This window comes from Gopherus flavomarginatus, chromosome 5 (genome assembly GCF_025201925.1).
Source record: "Gopherus flavomarginatus isolate rGopFla2 chromosome 5, rGopFla2.mat.asm, whole genome shotgun sequence".
Taxonomy (NCBI): Eukaryota; Metazoa; Chordata; order Testudines; family Testudinidae; genus Gopherus; species Gopherus flavomarginatus.
In genome coordinates this window covers 66,045,597-66,071,091 of record NC_066621.1, presented here as the reverse complement: position 1 = coordinate 66,071,091, position 25,495 = coordinate 66,045,597, and the positions used below count along the sequence as shown (strand labels likewise).

Sequence of the window (25,495 nt, the reverse complement as noted above, 5' to 3'; positions counted from 1 at the left end):
TATGTGGCCCTCATGACATATTCCAATTGTCAGAATCTAGGCTATAGTGTTTTAAAAACATAAATTTTGAAGAAAACCTACTAAATGTGAACTGAGTGTAGTGGATAACTGTGGGCTTGGCTACACTGGAGAGTTGCAACCCTGGTAGTGGCTTTACAGCGCTGCAATTCACTCACTGTCCACACTTGCAAGGCACATACAGCGCTGTATCTCCCTGGCTACAGCGCTGGTTGTATTCCACCTCGGCCTGGGGAATAACGACTATAGCGCTGCTGATGCAGTGCTGCTCCACCAGTGTGGCCACCAAAAGTGCTGTTATTGGCCTCCAGAGGTATTCGGAGGTATCCCAGAATGCCTGTTCAGCCACTCTGCTCATTAGTTTGAACTCTACTGCCCTGGCCTCAGGTGACCCACCCTTTAAATGCCCCAGGAATTTTAAAAATCCCCTTCCTGTTTGCTCAGCCATGTGTGGAGTGCAATCAGTGAATCTTTCCAGGTGACCATAGCTCCACGTGGCAAATGAGTCCCAGCATGGAGCAATGGCGAGTTGCTGGACCTCGTCAGTGTTTGGGGGGAGGAAGCTGTGCAGTCCCAGCTGCGCTCCAGCCATAGGAATTACGACACCTTTGGGCAGGTATCAAGGGCCATGCTGGAAAGGGGCCATGACCGGGACGTGCTGCAGTGCAGGGTTAAAGTGAAGGAGCTGCGGAGTGCCTATTGCAAAGCCCGCTAGGGAAACCGCTGCTCCGGCTCTGCCCCCACGACCTGCCGTTTTTACAAAGAGCTGGACGCAATACTTGGGGGTGACCCCACCACCACTCCGAGGACCACAATGGACACTTCAGAGTGGGGGGAGGAGAGGAGGTGGAGGAGGAGCGGGGTGAGGAGGTAACCAAGAGTGAGAGTACTGGGGCGGAGGGAGACACCCCGGAGTCCCTGGAGGGATGCAGCCAAGAGCTCTTCTCAAGCCAGGAGGAAGGTAGCCAGTCACAGCAGCCAGTACTTGGTGGAGGACAAACAGAGGAGCAGGTTCCCGGTAAGCAGCTTTTATTTTCAGGATGGAAATGTTTCGGGAGGGGAGGGGGGGTTAGGGCTGCATGCATGCATACCTAGATGTGGAATAGGCCATTGATGTGGTCTGTCATGTTGCGGTAATCAGCCTCGGTAATCTCTTCAAAAGTTTCAGCCAGAGCATGGGCAATGCGCTTGCGCAAGTTTATTGGGAGAGCCACTGTGGTCCTTGTCCCAGTTAGGCTAACGCGTCTGCGCCACTGTGCCGCGAGGGGTGGTGGGAACATTGCTGCATACAGACAAGCTGCATAGGGGCCAGGGCGGAATCCGCACTGCTGTAGAAGACCCTCCCGTGCTTCCCAGGTGACCCGCAGCAGCAAGATATCTTCCAGGATCAATTCCTGTGGAAAATGTTGGGAGAGTGTTCAGTGTAGATGCCCCCTGCAGCTGTCTGCTTTCCCCAATGCACAGAAACCCCGAAGACAGTAGAGCCCTGAAGCAATCAGTCCCCCTTACTCACCATTTTGGGGCTCTCATGGGTTATCTGCACTCTCTTTGGGATGGGAAAATTATGCTATTGTGAAGACTGTTACACTCCTTAACTGTGTGGGAATGACTGTCTGGTATAAACAATGCTGCCTTTGTTAAGTGTTGCCTTTTTTGCCTTTACAGAAGTAACCTTGAGATCTCGGCTGCCCATGTTATCAACATCTCAAAGACTACAAAACCTCCAGAAGAAGCCGCAAAAAAGCAAAGATGACATGCTGCAAGCAGTTATGCAGCACTCCGTCACAGAGAGTCAAAAAGTGCAGGACTGGAGGGAAAGGGAAAGCAGGATCCGCCAGAAAAACGCAGAGGACAGGAAGAAAAGCACAAAGCAGCTGATAGGCATCCTGGCGCGCCAAGTGGACTCTATCCAGGCGCTCGTAGCCATGCAGGCAGAGCACTACCGCGCCCGCCCCCCCCCGTCCCAAAGCTCTTTCCCTTGTGCCCCAATGTCAGCTCAAAACCCCCTTCCCCCCAGCATCCAGGTTCTTACCACCACCAGCTGCCTCCAACACCTGTACGTTCACCAACCAGCCCTGAGAACTACAACTCTTACCCTCTGCACTCAACCCCCATCACCATGCAGTATAGCCAATCTGAAGTGCAGCAGTCATTGCACAGCACTCCAGACAGGACATATTCAAATCTGTGACTTTACAGTTCCTCACCCCACCCCTCTGCCCTTTTAGGTTCCCCAAAAATTGTGTGTCTGTCAAGAAAGTTATTTTCTTTTCAATAAATGAATTCTTGGCTTTGAAAACAGTCTTTATTATTGCAGAAAGTCAAAGATACCTTAGCCCAGGAAAGAAACAGGCACTGCAAATCAGCTTAGGAAACACAGATTCCTACTAACATTGTAACCACTGCACTTCACTCCCGTGCAAGGCACCAAACATTACTGTTGGTTTTCAGCCTCAAATTCCTCCCTCAAGGCATCCCTAATCCTTGCAGCCCTGTGCTGGGCCTCTCTAGTAGCCCTGCTCTCTGGCTGTGCAAATTCAGCCTCCAGACGTTGAAACTCGGAGGTCCATGCCTGACTGAATCTTTCACCCTTCCCTTCACAAATATTATGGAGGGTACAGCACGCGGCTATAACCACGGGGATGCTGCTTTCCCCCAAGTCTAGCTTCCCATACAGAGATCGCCAGTGCCCCTTTAAACAGCCAAAAGCACACTCCACAGTCATTCGGCACCGGCTTAGCCTGTAGCTGAACCGGTCCTTGCTCCTGTCAAGGTTCCCTGTATATGGTTTCATGAGCCATGGCATTAACAGGTAAGCGGGGTCTCCAAGGATCACAATGGGCATTTCGATGTCCCCTAATGTGATCTTCTGGTCTGAGAAAAAAGTCCCAGCCTGCAGCTTCCTGAAGAGGCCAGTGTTCCGAAAGATGCGTGCATCATGCATCTTTCTGGGCCAGCCTGTGTTAATGTCAATGAAATGCCCACAGTGATCCACAAGCGCCTGGAGAACCATGGAGAAATACCCCTTCCAATTAACATACTCTGATGCTAGGTGGGGTGTGCCAGGATAGGAATATGCATCCCATCTATTGCCCCTCCACAGTTAGGGAAACCCATTTGTGCAAAGCCATCCACAATGTCCTGCACGTTCCCCAGAGTCACGGTTCTTCTTAGCAGAATGCGATTAATGGCCCTGCAAACTTGCATCAACACGATTCCAATGGTCGACTTTCCCACTCCAAACTGGTTCCCGACCGATCGGTAGCTGTCTGGAGTTGCCAGCTTCCAGATTGCAATAGCCACCCACTTCTCCACTGGCAGGGCAGCTCTCAATCTTGTGTCCTTGCACCGCAGGGTGGGGGCGAGCCCAGCACACAGTCTCATGAAAGTGGCTTTTCTCATCCGAAAGTTCTGCAGCCACTGCTCGTCATCCCAGACTTCCATGACAATGTGATCCCACCACTCAGTGCTTGTTTCCCGAGCCCAAAAGCGGCGTTTCACGGTGCTGAGCATTTCCGTGAATGCCACAAGCAATTTTGTGTCATACACATCAGGCGACTCGCTATCATTGTTGGACTCCTCATCACTTTGGATCTTAATTAATAGCTCAACTGCCAAACGTGATGTGCTGGCGAGACTCGTCAGCATACTCCTTAGCAGTTCAGGCTCCATTTCCCACAGAAATCGTGCTCAACAGAAACCGTTGAGAGAGTCAAGATGGCACCAAACGTGGATGGAAAAACAGGGATTGCTGGGATGTGAAGCGATGCATCACGGGGCGTTGGGACAGGAAGCAGAATGACGCGCCCCCTACGCCCCCTTCCCACAACCCACGGCGCCAGAATGGGAAGAGGTGCTCTGCCCATAATGCACCACTCCCAACTCCGCTGCAAAGGTGGCCACATTGCAGCGCTGGTAGCTGTCAGTGTGGCCACACTGCAACACTTTCCCTACACAGCTGTACGAAGACAGCTTTAACTCTCAGCGCTGCACACCTGCAAGTGTAGCCAAACTCTATGTCTTCCTGAGTCTAGAGACATCCTGAGGCTAGTTCCTCACTAGAAATGGTGATACAGAAGCATAGTTGCTGCTGCACTGCTGTAGCACTGTAGTGTAGCCCTACAGCGATGGAAGAGGTTCTTTCATCATCAGCAAATCCACCTCTCTGGGCTTGGCTACACTTGCAGATGTAGAGCGGTGGGAGTTAAACCAGCCTTCGGAGTCTGCAGCAGGGAAAACACTGCCATGTGTTTACACTGTCAGCTGTAAGCGCACTGGCATGGCCACATTAGCAGCTCTTGCAACACCACAAAGAGCAGTGCATTGTGGTAGCTATCAGGTGGCTGCAACGTGCTTTTCAAATGGGGCGAGGTGGAGTGTGACAGGGAATGTATTGTGTGTAAGTGGAGGGAGAGACAGTGTGTTTTGGGGGGGCTGACAGCGTGTCAGCAGGGCCGGTGCAACCATTTAGGCGAACTAGGCGGTTGCCTAGGGCGCCAAGATTTGAGGGCGCCAAAAAGCGGCGCCCTCAAAAAAATTTTTAAATGGTTGCAGCCACTGCTGCTGGAGAGGCAGTCTGAGCTGCCCGCGGCAGCAGCTGCCTGCAGCGGGCAGCCCAGGGCGCCCCCGGGGTCAGCGCGCAGCCGCTGCAGCCCGGCAGCCCAGGGCGCCCCCCGTCAGGGAGCCGCCGTGGCAGCCCGGCAACCCAGGGCGCCCCCAGGATCAGCCCACTGCCGCGGCAGCCCGGGACGCCCCCGGGATCAGTGCGCCGCCGCGGCAGCCCAGAGCGCCCCCGGGGTCAGGACGCAGCCGCGGCAACCCAGGACGCCCCCGGGATCAGCGCGCCGCCGCGACAGCCCAGCAGCCCAGGGCGCCCCCGGGATCAGTGCACCGCTGCGGCAGCCCGGCAGCCCAGGGCGCCCCCGGGATCAGTGCACTGCCGCGCGGCAGCCCAGCAGCCCAGAGCGACCCCGGGGTCAGGACGCAGGCGCAGCAGCCCAGGGCGCCCCCAGGGTCAGGGTGGCAGCCCGGCTGCCCAGGGCGCCCCCGGGGTCAGGGAGCCACTGGCAGCCCAGCAGCCCAGGGCGCCCCCGGGGTCAGGGAGCCACTGGCAGCCCGGCAGCCCAGGGCGCCCCCGGGGTCAGGGAGCCACTGGGAGCCCAGCAGCCCAGGGCGCCCCCCGGGTCAGGGTGGCAGCCCGGCTGCCCAGGGCGCCCCCCAGGTCAGGGAGCCGCTGCGTGGCAGCCCGGCAGCCCAGGGCACCCCTGGGGTCAGGACGCAGCCGCAGCAGCCTGGGGCGCCCTCGGGGTCAGGGAGCCACTGGCAGCCCAGCAGCCCAGGGCGCCCCCCGGGTCAGGGAGCCACTGCGGCAGCCCGGCAGCCCAGGGCACCCCTGGGGTCAGCGCGCTGCCGCGGCAGCACAGAGGTTTGAGCTGACGGTGGCTGCGCTGACCCAGGGGAATCCCTGAGCTGCAGGCAGAGGCTCAGAATCCCTCTCCCTCCCAGAGCAGGGGCTCCAGCCTATGCAATTTTTCACGTTGCCCGGCGGGGGCACTGGCGGCTGGGCAGAGCTGCGCAGCTCTGCTTAGGGCACGTGGCAGGGGCCCTGCGACAGGGGCGCAACACCAGGGCTTCGCTTCTGGAGGAAAGCCGTGGCTGCCCTCTGGCTCAGCCTCCACGTCAGCCCCAGCGAGGGGCATGGAGAAGAAAAGAGCCTCAGCAGTGGTCTGGTGGAGCGGAGGAAGAAAGAGGACCCTAGCGCTCATGCACTGGGCAAGGTAAGCAAGTGCCTCCCCATGGGTCAGCCTCAGGTGCCTGTGCTCCTGCCCCCTTGGTCCTTAGCTGGTCCCTGCTCCTGCTCCCCTTGTGCCTGGACAGCTGGAGAGAACAGCAGCCTGCAGAGCTGAGCTGCCCCAGTGCCCCCAGGCACCCCCCTGACCCCATCCCCCCCACAGCCCTGACCCCCAGCTTCGAGCCCAGTCCCTCTGAGCTGGAAACCCCCTCGACCCCATCCCCCCCACAGCCCTGACCCCCAGCTCCGAGCCCAGTCCCTCTGAGCTGGAAACCCCTTCACCCCATCCACCCCACAGCCCTGACCCTCAGCTCTAAGCCTAGTCCCTCTGAGCTGGAAACCCCCGACCCCATCCCCCCAATAGCCCTGACCCCCAGCTCTGAGCCCAGCCCCTCTGAGCTGGCATTTGGGGGGGGGGGGCGCAAGATGGAATTTTCGCCTAGGGCGCAAAATATCCTTGCACCGGCCCTGCGTGTCAGCGTGCTGTCTTGTAAGTTCAGACAGCAGCAGACTCCTCCTCCCCCTGCCTCTCTCTCTCACACACACTCACAACAGCAGCATTCCACACTAATGGTTTGCTTTGTCCTGGAGCAGATAAGCAGTCAGAAACGGAGCTTTGAAAGGGGATATCCACATGCCTGCAGCCAATTTCAAAACAATGAGAAGAGTGGCCACTTGACTTCAGGGGATTATGAGATGTTTCTGGAGGCCAATCTCAGCACAGTAATGCAACACCTAGTCTACACTGATACGTGGGTGTTTCAGCCGGTGCATAGCAAGCTTTATGCTTCTCATGGAAGTGGATTACCAGGAGCGCTCCAGCTGCAGAGTCCAGGTGCTCTACTGCCTTGCCAATGTGGACACTTCAGGAGTTAGGGCGCCCGGGGCTGCTTTAATGCTTTCTATCTTGCAAATGTAGCAAAGCCCTGAGAGGTGGAAATAGGTTAATGGAAGAATTCTTCTATCGACCTAATGCTGTCTACACTAAGGCTTAGACTGGCTTAATTATGTAGCTCAGAAGTGTGAATTTTTCACATCCTTGAGTGACGTAGCTAGGTCAACTTAAATTTTAAGCATAGAGCAGGCCTGAAACAAAGTCTCTAAGAGGTGTGAACTGTCCTGTTCAATTCTTATGGGATATGTCTGAAACCCAGAGCTCTTCACCTCATCAGAGGGCTCTGTGGGAAGCCTTTACTCTTCCCATTCCATCATAGTTCTTCTGGGGTAGTGGGGTAGTGCAGAGTATACCAAACAGAGTCTTTTACTGGGTAGGATGGACTGTTGCTTGCCTGAAGACAAGGAAGCATTGGTCGGAGGTTGTGGGGGGAAGGAGTCTACCTAGGGAAAAGTGGTGGTGGGCCCCACCATCAGGTCAACAGATATCTAGTGTGGGTGGCTCATTACTACATAAAGGCTATATTCTACCCTTGAACTTTGTACGATCTTCCTATTGATTTCAATAGGTGTTCTGTGGTTTGAAGGGAGAATGTAGTCCAAAATGCATACCTCATCTCCACAGACCATAATTAAAAAATTGAATTCATCTGACACGCCACACTACACTATAAATGCAGAGAACCTAACTGTATTTCAAGAATCATGGACACCTTTGATATAGCCACCTTTTGCCAAAATAATTCAGCTGAGCTGTACTATTGGCTTTGTTGCTGCTCCCAGACTCTCAGATACAGTGAGGGTCCCTTTTATCATCTATAATGGCCAGAAGACTATAGTTATTTCTGATTTAAATTGCAGCAAGGAAGATTTAAGTTAGACATTAGTAAAAACTTCCTAGCTGTAAGGAGTGCACTGGAACAAATTACCTAGAGCAGATGTTCTCAAACTGGGGAGTGCAGAATGTATTCTGGGGAGCCTGAGAAGCTTTAAGGAAAAAAAGTTTACTATGCACATTCAGAGCTGGGCAGCTAGAGAGTGATGGCTGCTGGGTGGCTGCCCAGCTGTGAAAGAAGTACCACCACCAGCAGCAGCTCAGAAGTAAGGGTGGCAATACCATGCCATGCCACTCTTACTTCTGTGTTGCTTCTCGCGGTGGCACTGCCTTTAGAGCTGGGTGCCTGGCCAGCAGCTGCCACTCTGCTCTGCCTTCAGAGCTGGGTGGCCAGAGAGTGGCGACTGCTGGCCAAGGTCCAGGAGGATGTAAACTACCTCAGACACCAAGAAGGGGGCATGATCAAATAAGTTTGAGAACCACTGACTTGGAGAGTTTATGGAATCTCCATCATTGGAGCTTTCGAAGAACAGGTTAGTTAGACAAACACCTGTCAGGGATAATCTAAGATAATACTTAGTCTTGCATCAGTGCAGGGGACTGGACTAGATGACCTGTTGAGGTCCTTTCCACTCCTACATTTCTATGATTCTTTCTGATTCATGCACTCCTTTGTCATCATCAGTCTTGAGTATGGCAGGTATCCTCATGTACCTAGGGATAGCTTAAAAGATCAGCCAGCAGCTTCCTCTGATGCAGGATGCCTTCTGAGCAGAATGGGCAATTGCAGGCATCTAAAGTGTGCTCAAGTCTTTGTGATCATAGCTTGTTCACTACCAAGTGCAATTCAAGGTGTTAGTGATTATCATTGGTCTTGGCAGCATTACAAATGAGTGAAGTTCTATGGCTTATGTTACGGAGAAAATTAGACTAGATGATCATAATGGTACCTTGTGGCTTTAAAACCTATGAATCTATGAAATACTTCTGTCAGAGGACCCAGATACTATGTGAATAAAGGATGGTTCCATTTTGCAGAGTAGACAGGAACTTCTCTTGTTTTAACACTAGTACACAAAAGCATGTGGAAGATGCTTAGAGATTCGGAATATTAGAAGTAGTCAGAGATGGCTTAGTGGACAGAGTGCAGGAAGGGATGAAATGTGTAAATTAAATGTAGTTTAGCACAATAATATAAACTAAGGAATTTATTGATTTTTGTCACTGACTTCAGTGGGGCCAGGATTTCACCCTGGTTGTGTGTTTTAGCACAATACTGAAAAAAAAATGAACATCCTTAGAAATATTTGAGTCAGCTTTCCAGAAATGTATACAATTCACCCATATTTAGATTTATTTCTCTCTCCCTAATTCCTGTTCCTTTTTTACTTGACTACTCTTCTCCACTCAATCACTTATTTCTTCCTTTCTTATACAAATATTAGTCAACTTTTATTATTTAATAATTATTTATTTACATTGTTCTTGTAAACCTTTTTGGAAACTTAATGAGCCGGAATCTATGGCTGCAGGTCTTTCTATTAGCACTTTATTTTCAGGGTTCACTTTTTAACTGAAGACGGACTTCTAAACATCAGGAACAGCATGACATCCACTTAAAGCCAACAATTATATATTCTGGCTCTCAACTGAAATCTTTAGGAGTGAAATGGAGTCTATACAAAAGAGAATTATATAATGTTTTTCAGCTAATTTGAGGGCAGAGAGCAATCCTCTTTTGTATTAGTAATTTAAGGCACAATCCTGTGAACACTTATGTTTGTTCTTACCTTTAAGCCAGTGAGTAGTCTCATTTGCCTCAGTGGGAATGGTCACATGCTTAAAGTTAAGCATAGACATATATGTTTGCAAGATTGTGGCCTAATTGTGTGCCCCACATTTTCTAGGTTCAACCTGAAACACGTAGGGCCTCCTTTTCAGAGGAGCTGAGCACTCACCACTGAAGCCGGAGATACAGCTCAGCACCTCTGAAAAACCAGGCTCTGCATGTCTCAAACTGGGCACCCAAAATGTGTGGATACTTTGGATAATGTTGGCTTTAATCTCTCTGTGATTCAGCTACCCTAGCTCCTAGTGGGGTTGTAAAGATAAATTAATTAACATTTGTGAGGCATTATGAACTTACTAGAAAAGGTCATGAGGAAATTAATACGTATTCAGTGAAAGCTTTGGATGATGTGCAGTAAATAAGGCATCACATGATGAAAGCAAAAAGAAATATTGATCAACACTGTCTTACCTGTGCACCGAATGAAATAAGGGAATAGTATGTGAACATGTAATAGGAACTATGTATACTCACAAAGGTACATAATTAAGGTTGCACAGACAACCTTAGTTCTGGCATTTGCAAACTTCTGAGTGCTAGACTTTGCAACTTAAATAACATTCTTTTAACATAGTCATTTTTGTGTGTAATTAAAACATATCTTTACCACCACCAAGTGATAACCAAATTTTTCTTTCAGTGTTATTCACTAGATGGCAGACTAACACAACGCCAGCAAAAACTCTTTAGTTCTGGAAAGCATGTGGTCATGAGACTCAGCTCATTCCTGGCAATAGTCCAACAGGAAAAATGGAATCTCTGTAATTTCTGGAGGTTTTATATCTAGATTCCAGAACTCTACCCTCTCACATTCCTATGTCACATCGAATGTGGCTTTCTATGACTCCCCTCCAGGACACTCATCCTGCAATGACGGGTCACTTTTTAAGTATTCAAACTATGCCTTATTTCAGAAGGATAGTTCTAAAGCTGTTTGCACTCAAGGTAGAGATAAAAGTAGCAAGCATGGGGATGTGGGAGGGAGGAAGCAGATGTTAAAGGTTGAATGGCACTCAGAGAGGGAACAGCTCCTAATATTGAGGCTATGTCTACATTACACAGCTTTTAGCCACATGGGTGTGTTGCTACAGCCGTGCCACTAAAAGTTGTGCAGTGTATCCGCTGTTTGTCGGCTCTCCTGCCAACAAAAAACTTCCACCCCCAATGAGTGGCATTTGTGTTGTCAGCAGGACGCACTGTTCACACTGGCGCTTGTTGCGGCAAAACTTTTGCCTTTCATGATTTTTTTTTTAACACCTCTGAAAGACAAAAGTTTTGTCGTTCAATTGCCAGTGTAAACAAGCCTTAGAATAGTTTGAGCAGTGATTAATATCCAGTCATTAAAAAAAGAAAATAAAGCTCGAGGTGGGGCAAAGCATATTTGTCTTTGTGTGTCACATGTTTGGGTATCAAGTATCTGCCTTGAATGGTCCTTTAGAATATGTGCTAACTACTTATGCTATACAATCTGTTCACCTTACATTTAGTTCTGAGACTTTTAGTATCTTTCCTCAACCCGAAGAAGAGCTCTGTGTGGCTTGAAAGCTTGTCTCTTTCACCAACAGAAATTGGTCCAATAAAAGGTTGCAATTAATGTTTTCTGTCAGATGGCAGTTCCCCCAGCCATCCTCCCGGAGCTGAGCTTGTGGTTTAAGGCACCTGCAGGGTTTTAACCAGCTTCATCTGGGACCCCTTCTCCCTCTACTGCTCCTGGTGGCTGCCTTGTTGGAGGGAGGAGACAGCATATATGCTGCTCCCTATCTGTAGAAGGGGCACTCTCACCTCCTGAGTGCCCCCTGGCAGTAGAGTGTGACTCTGTGTCCTGCCTTGGGTGCCCTCACTTAGTTAGGTAACAATGAGACCACATAAACAGCCCAATGAAGGAGAAATCAAACACTCTACAGCAGTATCTCTCCCTTTAATAAAGACTTATGCAAGTGTTTAAAGGCTCTTGCCTCATAGCCCAAATAAAACTTAAAAAATCCCCTCACATCTCTGTGTTCCAGCAGCAGCAGCTTCTTCTACTGTAAGGCCTCAGGCTTCTCTGCTGCCTGGTGAGCTCTGCAGCCTGTCCCAGACCTCCCTGCCAGGCTGGGCACCTGAATCCCTTACAGGGCCAGTCCTGTGACACCCTCCTAAAGCTCATTCCAGCCCTATCCAACCCACTCTTCAAGGCTCCTGGTTCATGGCCCTTAGGGCTTGTCTACATCACAAAGTTGCAGCGCTGGTGAGGGGGTTACAGTGCTGCAACTTAGGAGGTGTACACATCTGCAGGGCATCACCAGCGCTGCAACTCCCTGTTTGCAGCGCTGGCCGTACTCCCGTTTTGTCTCGGGTGTAGAGGATCCAGCGCTGGTGATCCAGCGCTGGTAATCAAGTGTAGACACTTACCAGCGCTTTTCTTGACCTCCGTGGAATAAGCAGGTATCCCAGCATACCTGAGGAAGCCTCTATGGTAATCAAGCAGGTCTCCTTCCCCGGTTTGCTCTCGCGTTCCCCGAACCCCCGAGCAAGCAGGTCTCCTTCCCTGCGGTTTGCAGGGGGGTTCGGGGAACGCGAGAGCAAACCGCGGGGAAGCTGGTCTCCTTCCCCGGTTTGCTCTCGCGTTCCCCGAACCCCCGTGCAAGCAGGTATCCTTCCCTGCGGTTTGCAGGGGGGTTCGGGGAACGCGAGAGCAAACCGCGGGGAAGCTGGTCTCCTTCCCCGGTTTGCTCTCGCGTTCCCCGAACCCCCCTTGAAGCCGCCCAACAGCGCTGCAGTGTGGCCACATCTAACACCACTTGCAGCGCTGGTTGCTGTAAGTGTGGCCACTCTGCAGCGCTGGCCCTATACAGCTGTACTAATACAGCTGTAACAACCAGCGCTGCAAAATTGTAGATGTAGACATACCCTTAGAGAAACGGTGATGGGATTCTTCCCAAACACTAATTACTGGGAGAGACGAAGTAGACCCAGGAATATCTGCTTGGTCTTTGTATTTCAGACCTCCCAAAATCTTAAAGGGGCCATGCTACCTGCTAGCCATGACTACTCTTAAGCGGTCAGTTCATCCCAATTATAGGCAGCCACTAATATACATCAGAGGGGTAGCCGTGTTTGTCTGGATCTGTAAAAAGCGACAAAGAGTCCTGTGGCACTTTATAGACTAACAGAAGTATTGGAGTATAAGCTTTTGTGGGTGAATACCCACTTTGTCAGATGCATGTGATGGAAATTTCCAGAGGCGGGTATAAATATGCAGGCAAGAATCAGTCTAGAGATAATGAGGTTAGTTCAATCAGGGAATCTTTGTTTAATCCTGAGCTGCTGGTGTCAAATCTGTAAATGAACTGAAGTTCAGCAGTTTCTCTTTGGAGTCTGGTCCTGAAGTTTTTTTTGCTGCAGGATGGCTACCTTTGAATCTGCTATTGTGTGTCCAGGGAGGCTGAAGTGTTCTCCTTTTAGGTAGGGATTGTCCAGTTTGGACAATGTGCATAGAAGAGGGGCATTGCTGGCACATGATGGCATATATTACATTGGTGGACGTGCAAGTGAATGAACCGGTGATGTTGTGGCTGATCTGGTTAGGTCCTGTGATGGTGTCTCTGGTGTAAATATGTGGGCAGAGTTGGCATCGAAGTTCGTTGCATGGATTGGTTCCTGAGTTAGAGTTACTATGGTGCGGTGTGTGGTTGCTGGTGAGAATATGCTTAAGGTTGGCGGGTTGTCTGTGGGCGAGGACTGACAATCCACTGTCTACAGCCAAGCGCTGAGGTATAGCCACATTTGCTCCAACCCCTTAGACAGAGACCAACACCTACAAGATCTTCACCAAACATTCTCAAAATTACAATATCCCCACGAGGAAAAGAGGAAACAAATCAACAGAGCTAGACGTGTACCCAGAAGCCTCCTGCTGCAAGACAAGCCCAAGAAAGAAACCAGCAGAACACCACTGGTCATCACCTACAGTCCTCAACTAAAACCTCTCCAATGCATCATCAGGGATCTACAACCCATCCTGGACAACGATCTCTCACTTTCACAAGCCTTGGGAGGCAGGCCAGTCCTCACCCATAGGCAACCTGCCAACCTTAAGTACATTCTGCTCACATATTTACACCAGCGACACCATCACCATCACCATCTGTGTAGTTCCCATGTACTTAGCCTGTTTGCTTAGGCTGTAGGCAAAAATCAGCATTTGGCCCAAAGAACATGGTTTTCTCCAGTGGCTGTAATGAGATTCTGTAGTAAAAGGCACAGGAGCTCTATGCCAGAAAAAAAATTGTATGTGGGCCATGTGACTGTAGAGGATCCAGGTACAGCCATGAGTTAGAAGCAGAGGTGCATGTGTTAACCCAGTGCATAGAAGTTACTACTGAGTGACTACAGGCTGCCCGGTCTTCACTTTGGAGCAAAATCAAGAGTAAAGAGGAAAACAGAGGTGTGGGCAGAGGGGTGCTAACCATAGTTTGGCAGGGGGAGGTGTCTGCTTTGGGAGACACAAAGTTCTTGATCTGCATAGGACCTGTTGAGCCTCCAAACTTCTTGCAGGAATCTAATCCTCTCCTGTAGATGTGTATATAATTGCATGTTTAAATTAAATAAGAGGTCAGTGCATCAAGAAAAGAAAACACCTCACAATGTGCTATGATGTGTATATATGTTCCCAAAAGCTCAGAACATAATCCTCAAATCCCCTTTGTGTAGGCTGTGTATAAAGAGGGACAGATTTTACATGGGGCATCAAAATGACTTCCTTCTCTATCCAGTATTTTTTGAACAAACAGTTGCAAGACCCAAGTACCTGTATATGCAGATTTTAGTGCAGGGGTCAGCAACTTTCAGAAGTGGTGTGCCGAGTCTTCATTTATTCACTCTAATTTAAGGTTTAACATGCCAGTAATACATTTTAATGTTTTTAGAAGGGCTCTTTCTATAAGTCTATAATATATAACTAAACTATTGTTGTATGTAAAGTAAATAAGCTTTTTAAAATGTTTAAGAAGCTTCATTTAAAATTAAATTAAAATGCAGAGCCCCCTGGGCCGCTGGCCAGGACCCAGGGAGTGTGAGTGCCACTGAAAATCAGCTCGTGTGCCGCCTTCGGCACCCGTGCCATAGGTTGCCTACCCCTGTTTTAGTGTATCAACACACATGAAACGGTGGAGGCTAGGGCCTGAAAAATAAGTATCAAGTTCCTGTTTGTGACAGATAAGACAATATCCTTTCTGAATTAAGCATAGGTACTTTAGGAGTTAATTTTATTAAAAATATAAATGCAGTATTTATGAACTATTGTGGGATTATATGTAATTCCATGGGGAAGGGGGACCACAGATCTCCAGAAACTAAGAACAGTGGTGGAGTGGTTAGGCAAATTCACTGAGGTTGTAACACTTCCAGAGAGCTACCACCGCCTGGAAAGGTTCACGTATACTGGTTTGAACTAGATTTTCAACGAACCAACAGAAAAAGAAAGGACTTTTGTTAAATAGCTTGAGTTTAAATTAACTCAGAGTCTTCTTTCTGATCCAGCAAATGGGCAGATCCTCTGGTCTAAGGGTGGCCCCCACCCTTAGGAAAGAGTTTGAAGGTCTTTGGCCTACTGAATCCCAATAAGATTTGGTGCTTGTTCTAAGCTAAAGCTATGATGAACTTGTGACCACAAGAAAAACTCCTGTGTGGAGTTTGAAGGACTAATCACAAGCACCAATTGTTGAAATATAAGAATGGCCATACTGGGTCAGACCAATGGCCCATCTAACCCAGTATCTTTTCTTCTGCAAGGGCTGGTGCCAGATGCTTGAGAGGGAATGAACAGAACAGGGTAATTTATTAAGCGATCCATGCCCTGTCCCTAATTCCAGCTTCTGGCAGTCAGGTTTAGGGACACCCAAAGCATGGGGTTCCATTCTTGACCATCACAGCTAACAGCCATTGATGGACCTGTCTTCAATGAACTTATCTGTTTCTTTTTTGAACCCAGTTATACTTTTGGCCTTCATAACACCCCCTGGCAAAAAGTTCAACATGTTGGCTAGGTGTTGTGTGAAGAAGTATACTGCTACCTCAATATAATGCCACCCAATATAACACGAATTTGGATATAACACGGGAAAGCAGTGCTCTGGGGAGGCAGTGCTGCGCAGTCCAGTTGATCAAAGCAAGTTCAGTATAACATGGTTTCACCTATAATGCAGTAAAAATTTTTGGCTTCCAAGGACAGTGTTATATTGAGGTCGAGGTGTACTTCCTGATGTTTGTTTTAACTTTGCTGCCTATTAATTTCATAGGGTGACCCCCGGTTCTTGTGTTATGTGAAGGGATAAATAACACTTGCTTATTCACTTTCTCCACACCATGCATGGTTTTATAAATCTCTAACAACACCCCCCTTAGCTGTAGCTTTGCTAAACTGAACTGTCCGAGTCTTTTTAATCTCTCTTCAAATAGAAGTTGATCCATACCCCTAATAATTTTTGTTGCCCTTCTCTGTATTTTTTTCATTTTAACTCAAACAACTAGTAATGTTTATTTCTCAAGGAAGATGTTCTAATGTTTAGAGTGGGGAGCAAGAGTCTAGATTCCCAGGCCTGATCTGCACAAAAAAGTTGCACTAGTTTAAACTAAATCAGTTCAAAAGTCATACCTTTAGTTAAACCAGGCCTGAGATTCTGTGTCCCACCAACTTGTTATGTGACTTTAGCCACTTGGGGGATAGTTCAAGACTTTGGAACAAACTCCCAGAGGAGTCAAGGCCATCCCATCACAAACCTCACCACTTCCCGCAATAGGTGCAAGGTGCGCTTCTTCAACTTTGCCTTCTCTGAACACACAGCAGCCTGTGCATTAACCAACCCCCCCCTCCAAAAAAAAACCCAAACAAAACAAACCCCCAAACCTACCAAAATAAATACTCGACTGCACACAAAATTCTCCTCCTGGGAATAGGATGGGAGAATAAACCACATGTGACAGATGTTAGTCACATCACTTAATGCACTACTGGAAGGCACCCGGATCCTATGGTGATGAATGTAGTATAAGAACCTAAATATACTAAAATATCACTTAACCTTAGTCCCCATGTCTGTAAAATGTGCATAATAATACCTCTGTTTCTTCACAGGGTTCCTTGATCCTGAAACCCCTGAAGTCAATGGTAAAGTTCTTATTGACCTCAGTGAGCTAGTATCGGACACTATCATCTACAGGTTCTCTATAAATTAGGGCTGTCAAGTGATTAAAAAAATTAATTGCGATTAATCATGCGATTAAAAAAATTGCAATTAATAGTGCGATTAATCGCACCGTTAAACAATAATAGAATACCATTTATTTAAATATTTTTGGATGTTTTCTACATTTTCAAATATATTGATTTCAATTACAACACAGAATACAAACTGTACAGTGCTCACTTTATATTATTTTTGATTACAAATATTTGCATTGTAAAAAAACAAAAATAGTCTATTTCAATTCACCTAATACAAGTACTGTAGTGCAATCTCTTTATAATGAAAGTTGAACTTACAAATGTAGAATTATATGCAAAAAATAACTGCATCCAAAAATAAAACAATGTAAAACTTTAGAACCTACGAGTCCATTCAGTCCTACTTCAGCCAATCGCGCAGACAAACAAGTTTGCTTACAATTTGCAGGGGCAGGAGATAATGCTGCCCATGTCTTGTTTACAATGTCACCTGAAAGTGAGAACAGGCATTCACATGGCACTGTTGTAGCTGGCATCGCAAGATTTTATGGGACAGATGCACTAAAGATTCATATGGCTTCAACCACCATTCCAGAATATATGCATCCATGCTGATGACGGGTTCTTCTAGATAACGATCCAAAGCAGAGCGGACTGACACATCTTCATTTTCATCCTCTGAGTCAGATGCCACCTGCAGAAGGTTTATTTTCTTTTTTCAGTGGTTTGGGTACTGTAGTTTCCCCATTGAAGTGTTGCTCTTTTAAGACATATGAAAGCATTCTCCACACCTCGTCCCTCTCAGCTTTTGGAAGGCACTTCAGATTCTTAAACCTTGGGTTGAATGCTGTATCTATCCTTAGAATGCTCATATTGGTACCTTCTTTGCGTTTTGTCAAATCTGCTGTGAAAATGTTCTTAAAATGAACATGTGCTGGATCATCATCTGAGACTGCTAGAACATGAAATATATGGCTGAACGCAGGTAAAACAGAACAGGAGACATATAATTCTCCCCCAAGGAGTTCAGTCACAAATTTAATTAATGCATCATCAGCATGAAAGCATGTTCTCTGGAATGGTGGCTGAAGCATGAAGGGGTATATGAATGTGCCATGTGAATGACTGTTTTCACTTTCAGGTGACATTGTATATAAGAAGCAATCAGCAGTATTTCCCATAAATGTAAATAAACTTGTTTGTCTTAGCAATTGGCTGAACAAAAAGTAGGACTGAGTGGACTTGTAATCTCTAATGTTTTACATTGTTTTGTTTTTGAGTGAAGTTATATAACAAAAAAAATCTACATTTGTAAATTCCACTTACATGATAAAGAGATTGCACTATGGTACTTGTATGAGGTAAATTAAAAAATACTATTTTATCATTTTTAAAGTGCAAATATTTGTAATAAAAATATTATAAATTGAGCACTGTACACTTTCTATTCTGTGTTGTAATAGAAATCAGTATATTGGAAAATGTAGAAAAATATCCAAAATATTTAATAAATTTCAGTTGGTATTCTATTGTTTAACAGTGCGATTAAATCAGAATTCATTTTTTTAATTGCAGTCAATTTTTTGAGTTTATCTCATGAGTTAACTGTGATTAATCGACAGCCCTACTATAAATACTTAAAACACATAGATTTATATTTGTAAAATGCTTTGAAATACTTGGTAAAAAGATGCCTTACAAGTATCCTTATTATATGCAGATTAGGCACACCTCATTGGGTTGTGCAAAACTACCTGTCACAAAACCTGGAAACCCTGGGGAGGAATCATCTGCTCCCAAATGAGCTCTTGTAGTCCAAAAAATGGGCAGGGAATTGACTGTGATGTAATTTTTATTGCCATTTCATATTGTATTTACAGTATTTAAAATACATTGACGTAGCTTTTATAACCCGTAACAGAAGTACAAGCACTGTTACTTCAAATGATCTGTTAATCATTCTGAGATATATAAAAATTACAGCAAAAACATAATGAATATTTAAAAAAAAACATAAGTAGATTAAAATATTCTAGAGTTGGTTCTATGCAAGGCTGAGCAGCTTCATTTCCCACTGACTTCAGTGGGAGTTGAGGACACTCAGGACCCTGCAGGTTGGGCCATAAACCATTAAAACATTACAAGAAAGACAATACAATAGAGTGTGTAAAGCATTCTACCTGATGGGCCTTCAACTGGAGATCAGTTTAAATTGAGCTGACTGTTTTCACTGCATGATGTGCAACATGAATCCGTATATCCTTTTACAATAATGAAGGCTAATGAATGAATAGACGATAAACATACAAAACCCTCTCAAACAAAAACAACACATAAATAATTGTGGTTCAGCTGAGGAGTTGGAAGGGCAAGGTCCTTTCTGTTAATTAAAACTGATCACAGATTAGATAAGGCAATGGCTGTGCTCTTCAAACAGACCTGATAGAGTAAAAAGAAGATTACAGCATTAATAATAATTCTGCAGTACAGCAGAGTAGCATGGATGGCAGGAGGTTTGGACGTCTACCTAAACCGCTGAATCACCACTGTTCGGGGGGCCTCTGTTCAGGAAGTTCCCAGGACTTTAGACTAATCAGTAATGCTGTACATTGGCAGAGCTTTGAGGGGAAGCTGCATGGTGTCTGTTCACATCATGCCTGGCTCCAGCAAGTGGTGTTATTTTCTCACTTGCATCAGTGCTATCTTTCATTCAAATTAATTGCAAAATCAAATAGAGTTTAATGGATACATAAAAGTGAGTTAGTACCTTGCTCCCCAATTTAAGGCTAGTTTGTGCCCGGCACTTGTGTGAAAGTACAAGGGGAAGAGGACAAAGAGAGCATGCCCCACCAATTGTGTGCTCCACAGTAGGGCCAGACAGCCACAGTTCTGCTCTTGGGGAAGAGCAGGAGCTTCTCCCTCCATTGACCCCAAAGGACAAACATCGCCACAAAAGAGGTGGGGACATAGAATCCTAGAATTGTAGGGCTGGAAGGGACCTTAAGAGGTCATCTAGTCCAGTCCCCTGCACTCATGGCAGAACTAAATATTATCTAGACCAGTGGTTCTCAAACTTTCTTTTTTGCAGACCACTTGAAAATTGCTGAGGGTCTCAGCAGACCACTTAATGATTTTTGCAAATGTTGTTTGTACCATTAGCTAACTATTGTAAAGCGCTTTAGGGTGCAGGCTCTGAGTGGCACTTACCTCAAGCAGCTCCCAGAAGCAGCGGCATGTCCCTTCTCCAGCTTCTATGCTGAGGCACAGACAGGCAGCTCTGCACGCTGCCCCATCTGCAAGCACCGCCCCTGCAGCTCCCATTGGAGCACCAGAGGGGGCCATTGGAGTGCATAGGAGCCAGAGCGGGGCCATGCTGCAGCTTCCAGGAGCTGTGTGGTATGGCCCCCAACTTTGCACCCCAGCTGAAGCGGGGACAGCCCCAGACCCTGCTCCCCAGCAGGAGCTTGTGGGACAATTTAAAATGGCTCACGGGCTGGATCTGGCCCGCAGCCTGTAGTTTGCTCACCCCTGCTCTATAGGCTCAAAACCCAGAAGCCAAGTAAAAGGAACCCACAACTGATTAATTTAATTTATTTAAAATCATTGTTATGATTTTTTTGGTATGGGCACTATTGATAGTGCAACTTTCATACACCCAGGGACTCAGGAAAGGAGCTGTGCACCTGCTCACTGCTGCAGTGTAAAGGGACTTCTGTGTAAATGATAATCAGGGTGGATAAAATTCAATGTTTAAAAAAAAATAAGATTTTTTTGATAAAATGCTTTTTGAGGAAAAAACCTATCTAAAGATAGTTTCAATCAAGATACATTATAGCTCAAAGATATCACATCATGAAATAGGGATTATAAATTCTAATTCTATGGTAGGAGACAATATATTCATGTAATGTTTAAGAAAAGTTTTGTAAATGAATTCCAATAGTTCATGGATTAAGGACCCAATTTTATGGGGCTCCAGGGGCTTCTGTATAGATTATTTAGGTTAATCTTTCTATCTACGCACTGGGACTCAATGCTCAGTCTAGAAGATACCATCAGAGATGCTTAGTTTTGCAGTTCTCAGGCTGTGGATTTATGTCTCCAGAGATAACAGTCTTGTTAAGAGGAAAAAATGTTTTAAAATAAATAAATAATATATAGGTGAGAAATAACAGACCTCAATTCTACTGTCCCTCTGCAAATTTGTATACACAGAGTCAATCCCTTACCTTTCTTTAAAAGTGCAAAGTTTCAAAAAGTTCAATGAATAGAAGATTATTGGGGGCAGAATAGATCGGAACGAGGAGAAGTCTGAAGATAAATGTGAAAAGGGAGGGACAGGTAGTAGAAACAGAAGTGAAACTGTTTGAGCAGCATATTCCAGAAGACTTGAGGTCTTTCTGAGTGTAGCCTTCACTGATTTGAGATCTACCATACCATTCTGTCACTAGAAGGGAAAACCCATAATGGCAGCAGGCCGTAAAAGACACCCAGTTTTGGAATATTTTAATGACATTCCTCTAAACTGGAGGTAAGATAGGAATGCATGCAAAATGCAAACAGTGCAACAAAGAAATGCAAGGCCTGGTTTCCCAAATGAAACAACATCATGAGAAATGTTCCTTCTCAGGAGGAAGCTGCATTGAAGATGATGAAAAGAACATGTCTGAACATGCAGGATCTTCAGGTTGGTAAACTTTTTTATTTCATACGTCTTTCTTGAGGACTGCCTGTCTTCCTTCTGGACTATTCTTGAATTCTCATGTTTGAGCAAAAAATATAGTTGTTACTCTATGGTACTATCATTTTAGATGCAGTTGTTCTAAAAATAAATAGCTGAAATAGGCAGGTCTTCCTTTTACAATTTCACCATTAAAATTGTACTGAGTATCAGTGAATGCAATGAGTAATACTAAATGAGCAGTATGCTAACAATAATTAAATAACTGCATACAGGATTCTGAAGACTATCCACTTTCAAGATCACCACCATTTTCTATAGTTTCAGAGTTATCTGCCAATGATAGTGTTTCAGTCACATCATGTATGTCACACAGCCACAGTATATCACCTGTAGCAAAAAGAAAAAAAAATCTCCATCATCCAGAAACAACCATAGATAAGTTTGTGATAAGAACCAGGAGATTGCAAAAAGGTAATTGATTAAAAGATTGCCTGGTTTGTTTATGCAACAAACTCTCCTTTCCGTATGATTGAGAACCCACACTTCATTAACATGGTTCAGTCATTAAGACCAGGATACAGTCCACCCAACAGAGCAGATGTCGCAGGCAAATTGCTAGATAAAGTATATGAAAGAGAAATTGAGCACTGTGCAAAAGGTCTAGAGGGTGAAATTGTTAACCCGAGTCTTGATGGATGGAGCAATGTCCACAATGATCCTGTTGTATGTGCTTGTGTGACGACGGAAGAAGGGAATGTCTTCCTTACAGAAATAATTGATACATCAGGAAATGCACTCACAGCAGAATACTTACAAGAAGTAGCAGTAAAAGCTATAACAAAACGTGAAAAAAAATTCAAATGTCTAGTATGCAGCTTGGTCACAGACCATGCTGCAAATGTATCCAAGATGAGAAGAAATTTAGAAGAGAGTGAAGAGAGTCCCAAGCTAACAACATACGGTTGGAGTGCTCATTTGATGCACCTCATAGCCAAAGACTTCCGTGTTCCAGAAATAAAGGCTAATGTTGTTGAAATTGCAAAATACTTCCGTAACAACCACTTTGCAGCAGCTGCTCTGAAAAAAGTGGGAGGAACCAAGCTAACTCTCCCACAAGACGTGCGATGGAACTCATTGGTGGACTGTTTTGAGCACTATATCAAGAACTGGCCTAATCGAATGACAGTTTGTGAACAAAATCTTGAAAAAATAGATGGCACTGTCACAGCCTAAATTCTCAACATTGGGCTTAAGAGAAATGTTGAACACATGCTGAGTACCCTGAAGCCTATTTCTCTAGCCTTGAACAAAATGCAGGGAAATAGCTGTTTTATTGCTGACACTGTTGAAATTTGGAAGGAACTGAGTGAGATCTTAAGAAGAGAGAGTTAAATTACAAGCATTAAAAAAGCAGATGAGACATGCACTATCTCCAGCTCATTTTCTTGCAAGTATTCTCAATACTCAGTACCAGGATCAAACCTTAACTGCTGAAGAAGCGGAGTTGGCTATAACATGGACATCCAGCAATCATCCGTCCATAACACCAACTATAATAAACTTCAGAGCTAAGGGTGAACCATTCAAGAAATATAAGTTTGCTGATGATGTTTTAAAGGAAGTCCCACCAGTTCACTGGTGGAAGTCACTTAAGCACTTGGATTCAGATACTGTTGAAGTGATAATCTCACTTATAACAGCAGTAGTTTCTTCTGCCAGTGTAGAAAGAATATTTTCTTCCTTTGGACTAATTCATTCCAAATTGAGAAATCGTTTAGGACCTGAAAGAACAGGAAAGCTTGTTTTTCTTTTCCAGATTATGAACAAACAGGAAAATGAAGGTGAAGATGACTGAGTTAGCTGCAGAAGCCAACATTTTAAGTTTCTCATGTTGACCTGACTGACACAGCCGATTTAATTTTTGGTTTTTTATACAAATATTTCATTTAACTATTTTAGTTAAAACCAATTTTAACAAAAACAAACCTGATTTTAAAAAGACTTGAATGTTTAATTAAATTCAAAAATTCATACATTTGTTTTGTTAAAATATATGTTTGCTGTTGAAGAAAAAAATCCAGAATACATAACGTTGTTGTTTTAGTTAAATAAAACAATTTAAATGTCTGTCTGGTGATGTTCTCCTCCTAATACAACATGGCAAGAAAATCCCCCAAATATTAATAATTAATCTGTTGAATTGGAGATAGTTCAACTCCCAAGGACTTCATAAATATCTGCTTCAAATTATCTTTGGTAAATTAAATAACCAAACAATCATTCGTTTTCTGATATAGCTGTCAACCTAATCTGAAAAGTTTTTAAAAGAAATCACTTTAAAAATGTATAGTGTGTATCTTCTAAAAATGAAACCTACACTTATCTCTGAGTTGTGAAGAATGTATATTAAGGTTATCACAGCCAACAAGAATGCACTTTTATGTAGAAAGCCATGATTAAATTGAGTCTTCCTGACCAGTGATGTAAATCATGATTTAAATCAATTTGTTTTAAGTAAAATCCACCCTGATGATAATCAAGCCCAGAATGTCTATCACACAATCCTGATGCCACAATTCCTTACTCACATCACACTTAAACAGGAATACTCATGTAAGGATTATTCTTGTTGGTGTTTTTATGATTGGGCCCTAGATGATATGCCCACTTACTATACATTTTTTGAGCTCCCTGGATTTCTGCAATAAAGCTTTCCAAGTTATCTAATTGTTGATACAATGTGTTTATCATTTACTGGCCTCTCTCAGAGCAGGCCTCCTATATTCCCTGCTATTTTCTTGTTGCATGACAGTTCTTATTTTCCTACTTTCAAAATCCATGATCATGCAGAAGGAATTTTTTAATCTGAATTTTAATTTCAGGTTCTTATTACCTGGTTGGTAAAGTTGTACCACCAACCTTGGATCCTCTCTAGGTTACAATCTGTGCTTCAGTAGTTCGTTCATATTGCACCTATAAAATACTCTCCAAATGAGATCAACAAATGCTTTGCAAAAGATAAAACTAGATTAAATGAGCATTAACATGAATCATGAAAAACAATGACAAACATGTAAGACTCAAGATATTTAACTATAAAGTGAGAAACAGACTGGGAAGACAAAACTTGTTTCACATAGTCAACAGAACACAGTAGCTCAATTTTTAAAGATTCTTTTCCTTTCTACACAGTAAATAATCTTTTTCCACCAGGTTTCAGAAGTATTTTTAGTTTATGCTCTCTGAAGAGCCAAGGTGCTATTGAAGACTGTTTCTGGAGTCAAGACTATGCCAACTGATCAGGATTCTGTTTATTCTTTCTTTTGTAGTCATGAGACTTCCCTCACACATGAGAGCCTTTGCATCTTTAGTCACTTCTAAATGTCTTCAGCTGTTTGTCTCTCCCCCGACCGGCTAACTTATTTAATCCACCACCAATAATCGGCCGTAGCTATGCTGGCGGGAAAAGCTCCCCCAATGACACAGTGTTGTTCACACTGGTGCACAGGTTGGTGTAACTTATGTCGCTCAGGAAGATGGCTTATTCACACCCCCGAGTGACATAAACTATACTAAAATAAGTGATAATGTAGACATAATCTTAGTCTATTACTGTTACTTGGAAATGGAGCATCTCAATCCACCTATATTACACCCTCCCAAGAGCATCACTAACCTCCAAAATATCACAGTTACTTAGACACCCCTCTGAGAACTCCACCTCAAAAAGAAGTGAAGCCTCTCGTTTATAGTTTAACTCCCTCAGGGACCCACAGCAATTGTGAAGCATATAACAAACTTTGCAGAGTCTAACACATTAATGTACTTTTGTATATCCCTGCCTCAGGTTCCTTACCACTGCAGGGCACTTTTTGAGTCGGAGTCTGAGTTTCTTGAGTTGTCTAGAATTCTTAGAGCAATTTGGGATAAAAAAGGCAGGCAGGACATCCCCCCGCCCCCCATTAGGTTGCTATATGCTGGGACACCTCTCTCTCCTGCCTAATGCTTTCTCTGCTTGTCTGGGAATTCTATTCCTGTATAGCTTTATAACAGGGTAGCTCGCCCATTAAAGGAAATAGGGCTCAGATTGCTCTCCAGTTCCAGTGGAGGTGTGCACTAGTTTAGTGTAATCAGGAGGGTGATGTTATAAGTTAGAGCTCAAAAGGCTGAAAGGGGAATTTACAGACATACCAACTCTTGCAAATTCCTTGTGAGTGATG

General features: G+C 45.0%; 1 protein-coding gene across 1 annotated transcript in view; it reads left to right on the top strand.

Annotated features, from left to right (window-relative positions):
* Positions 1-955: 955 nt before the first annotated feature.
* The window catches only part of LOC127052390 (uncharacterized), a 40,135-nt gene continuing 15,595 nt past the window's right edge, over positions 956-25,495 (top strand). The window contains exons 1-2 of the mRNA XM_050955988.1: positions 956-1,036; positions 1,684-2,236. Coding sequence (XP_050811945.1) covers positions 1,710-2,236 — 527 coding nt within the window. The 5' untranslated portion in view covers positions 956-1,036; positions 1,684-1,709. The remainder of the gene's footprint in view (positions 1,037-1,683; positions 2,237-25,495) is intronic.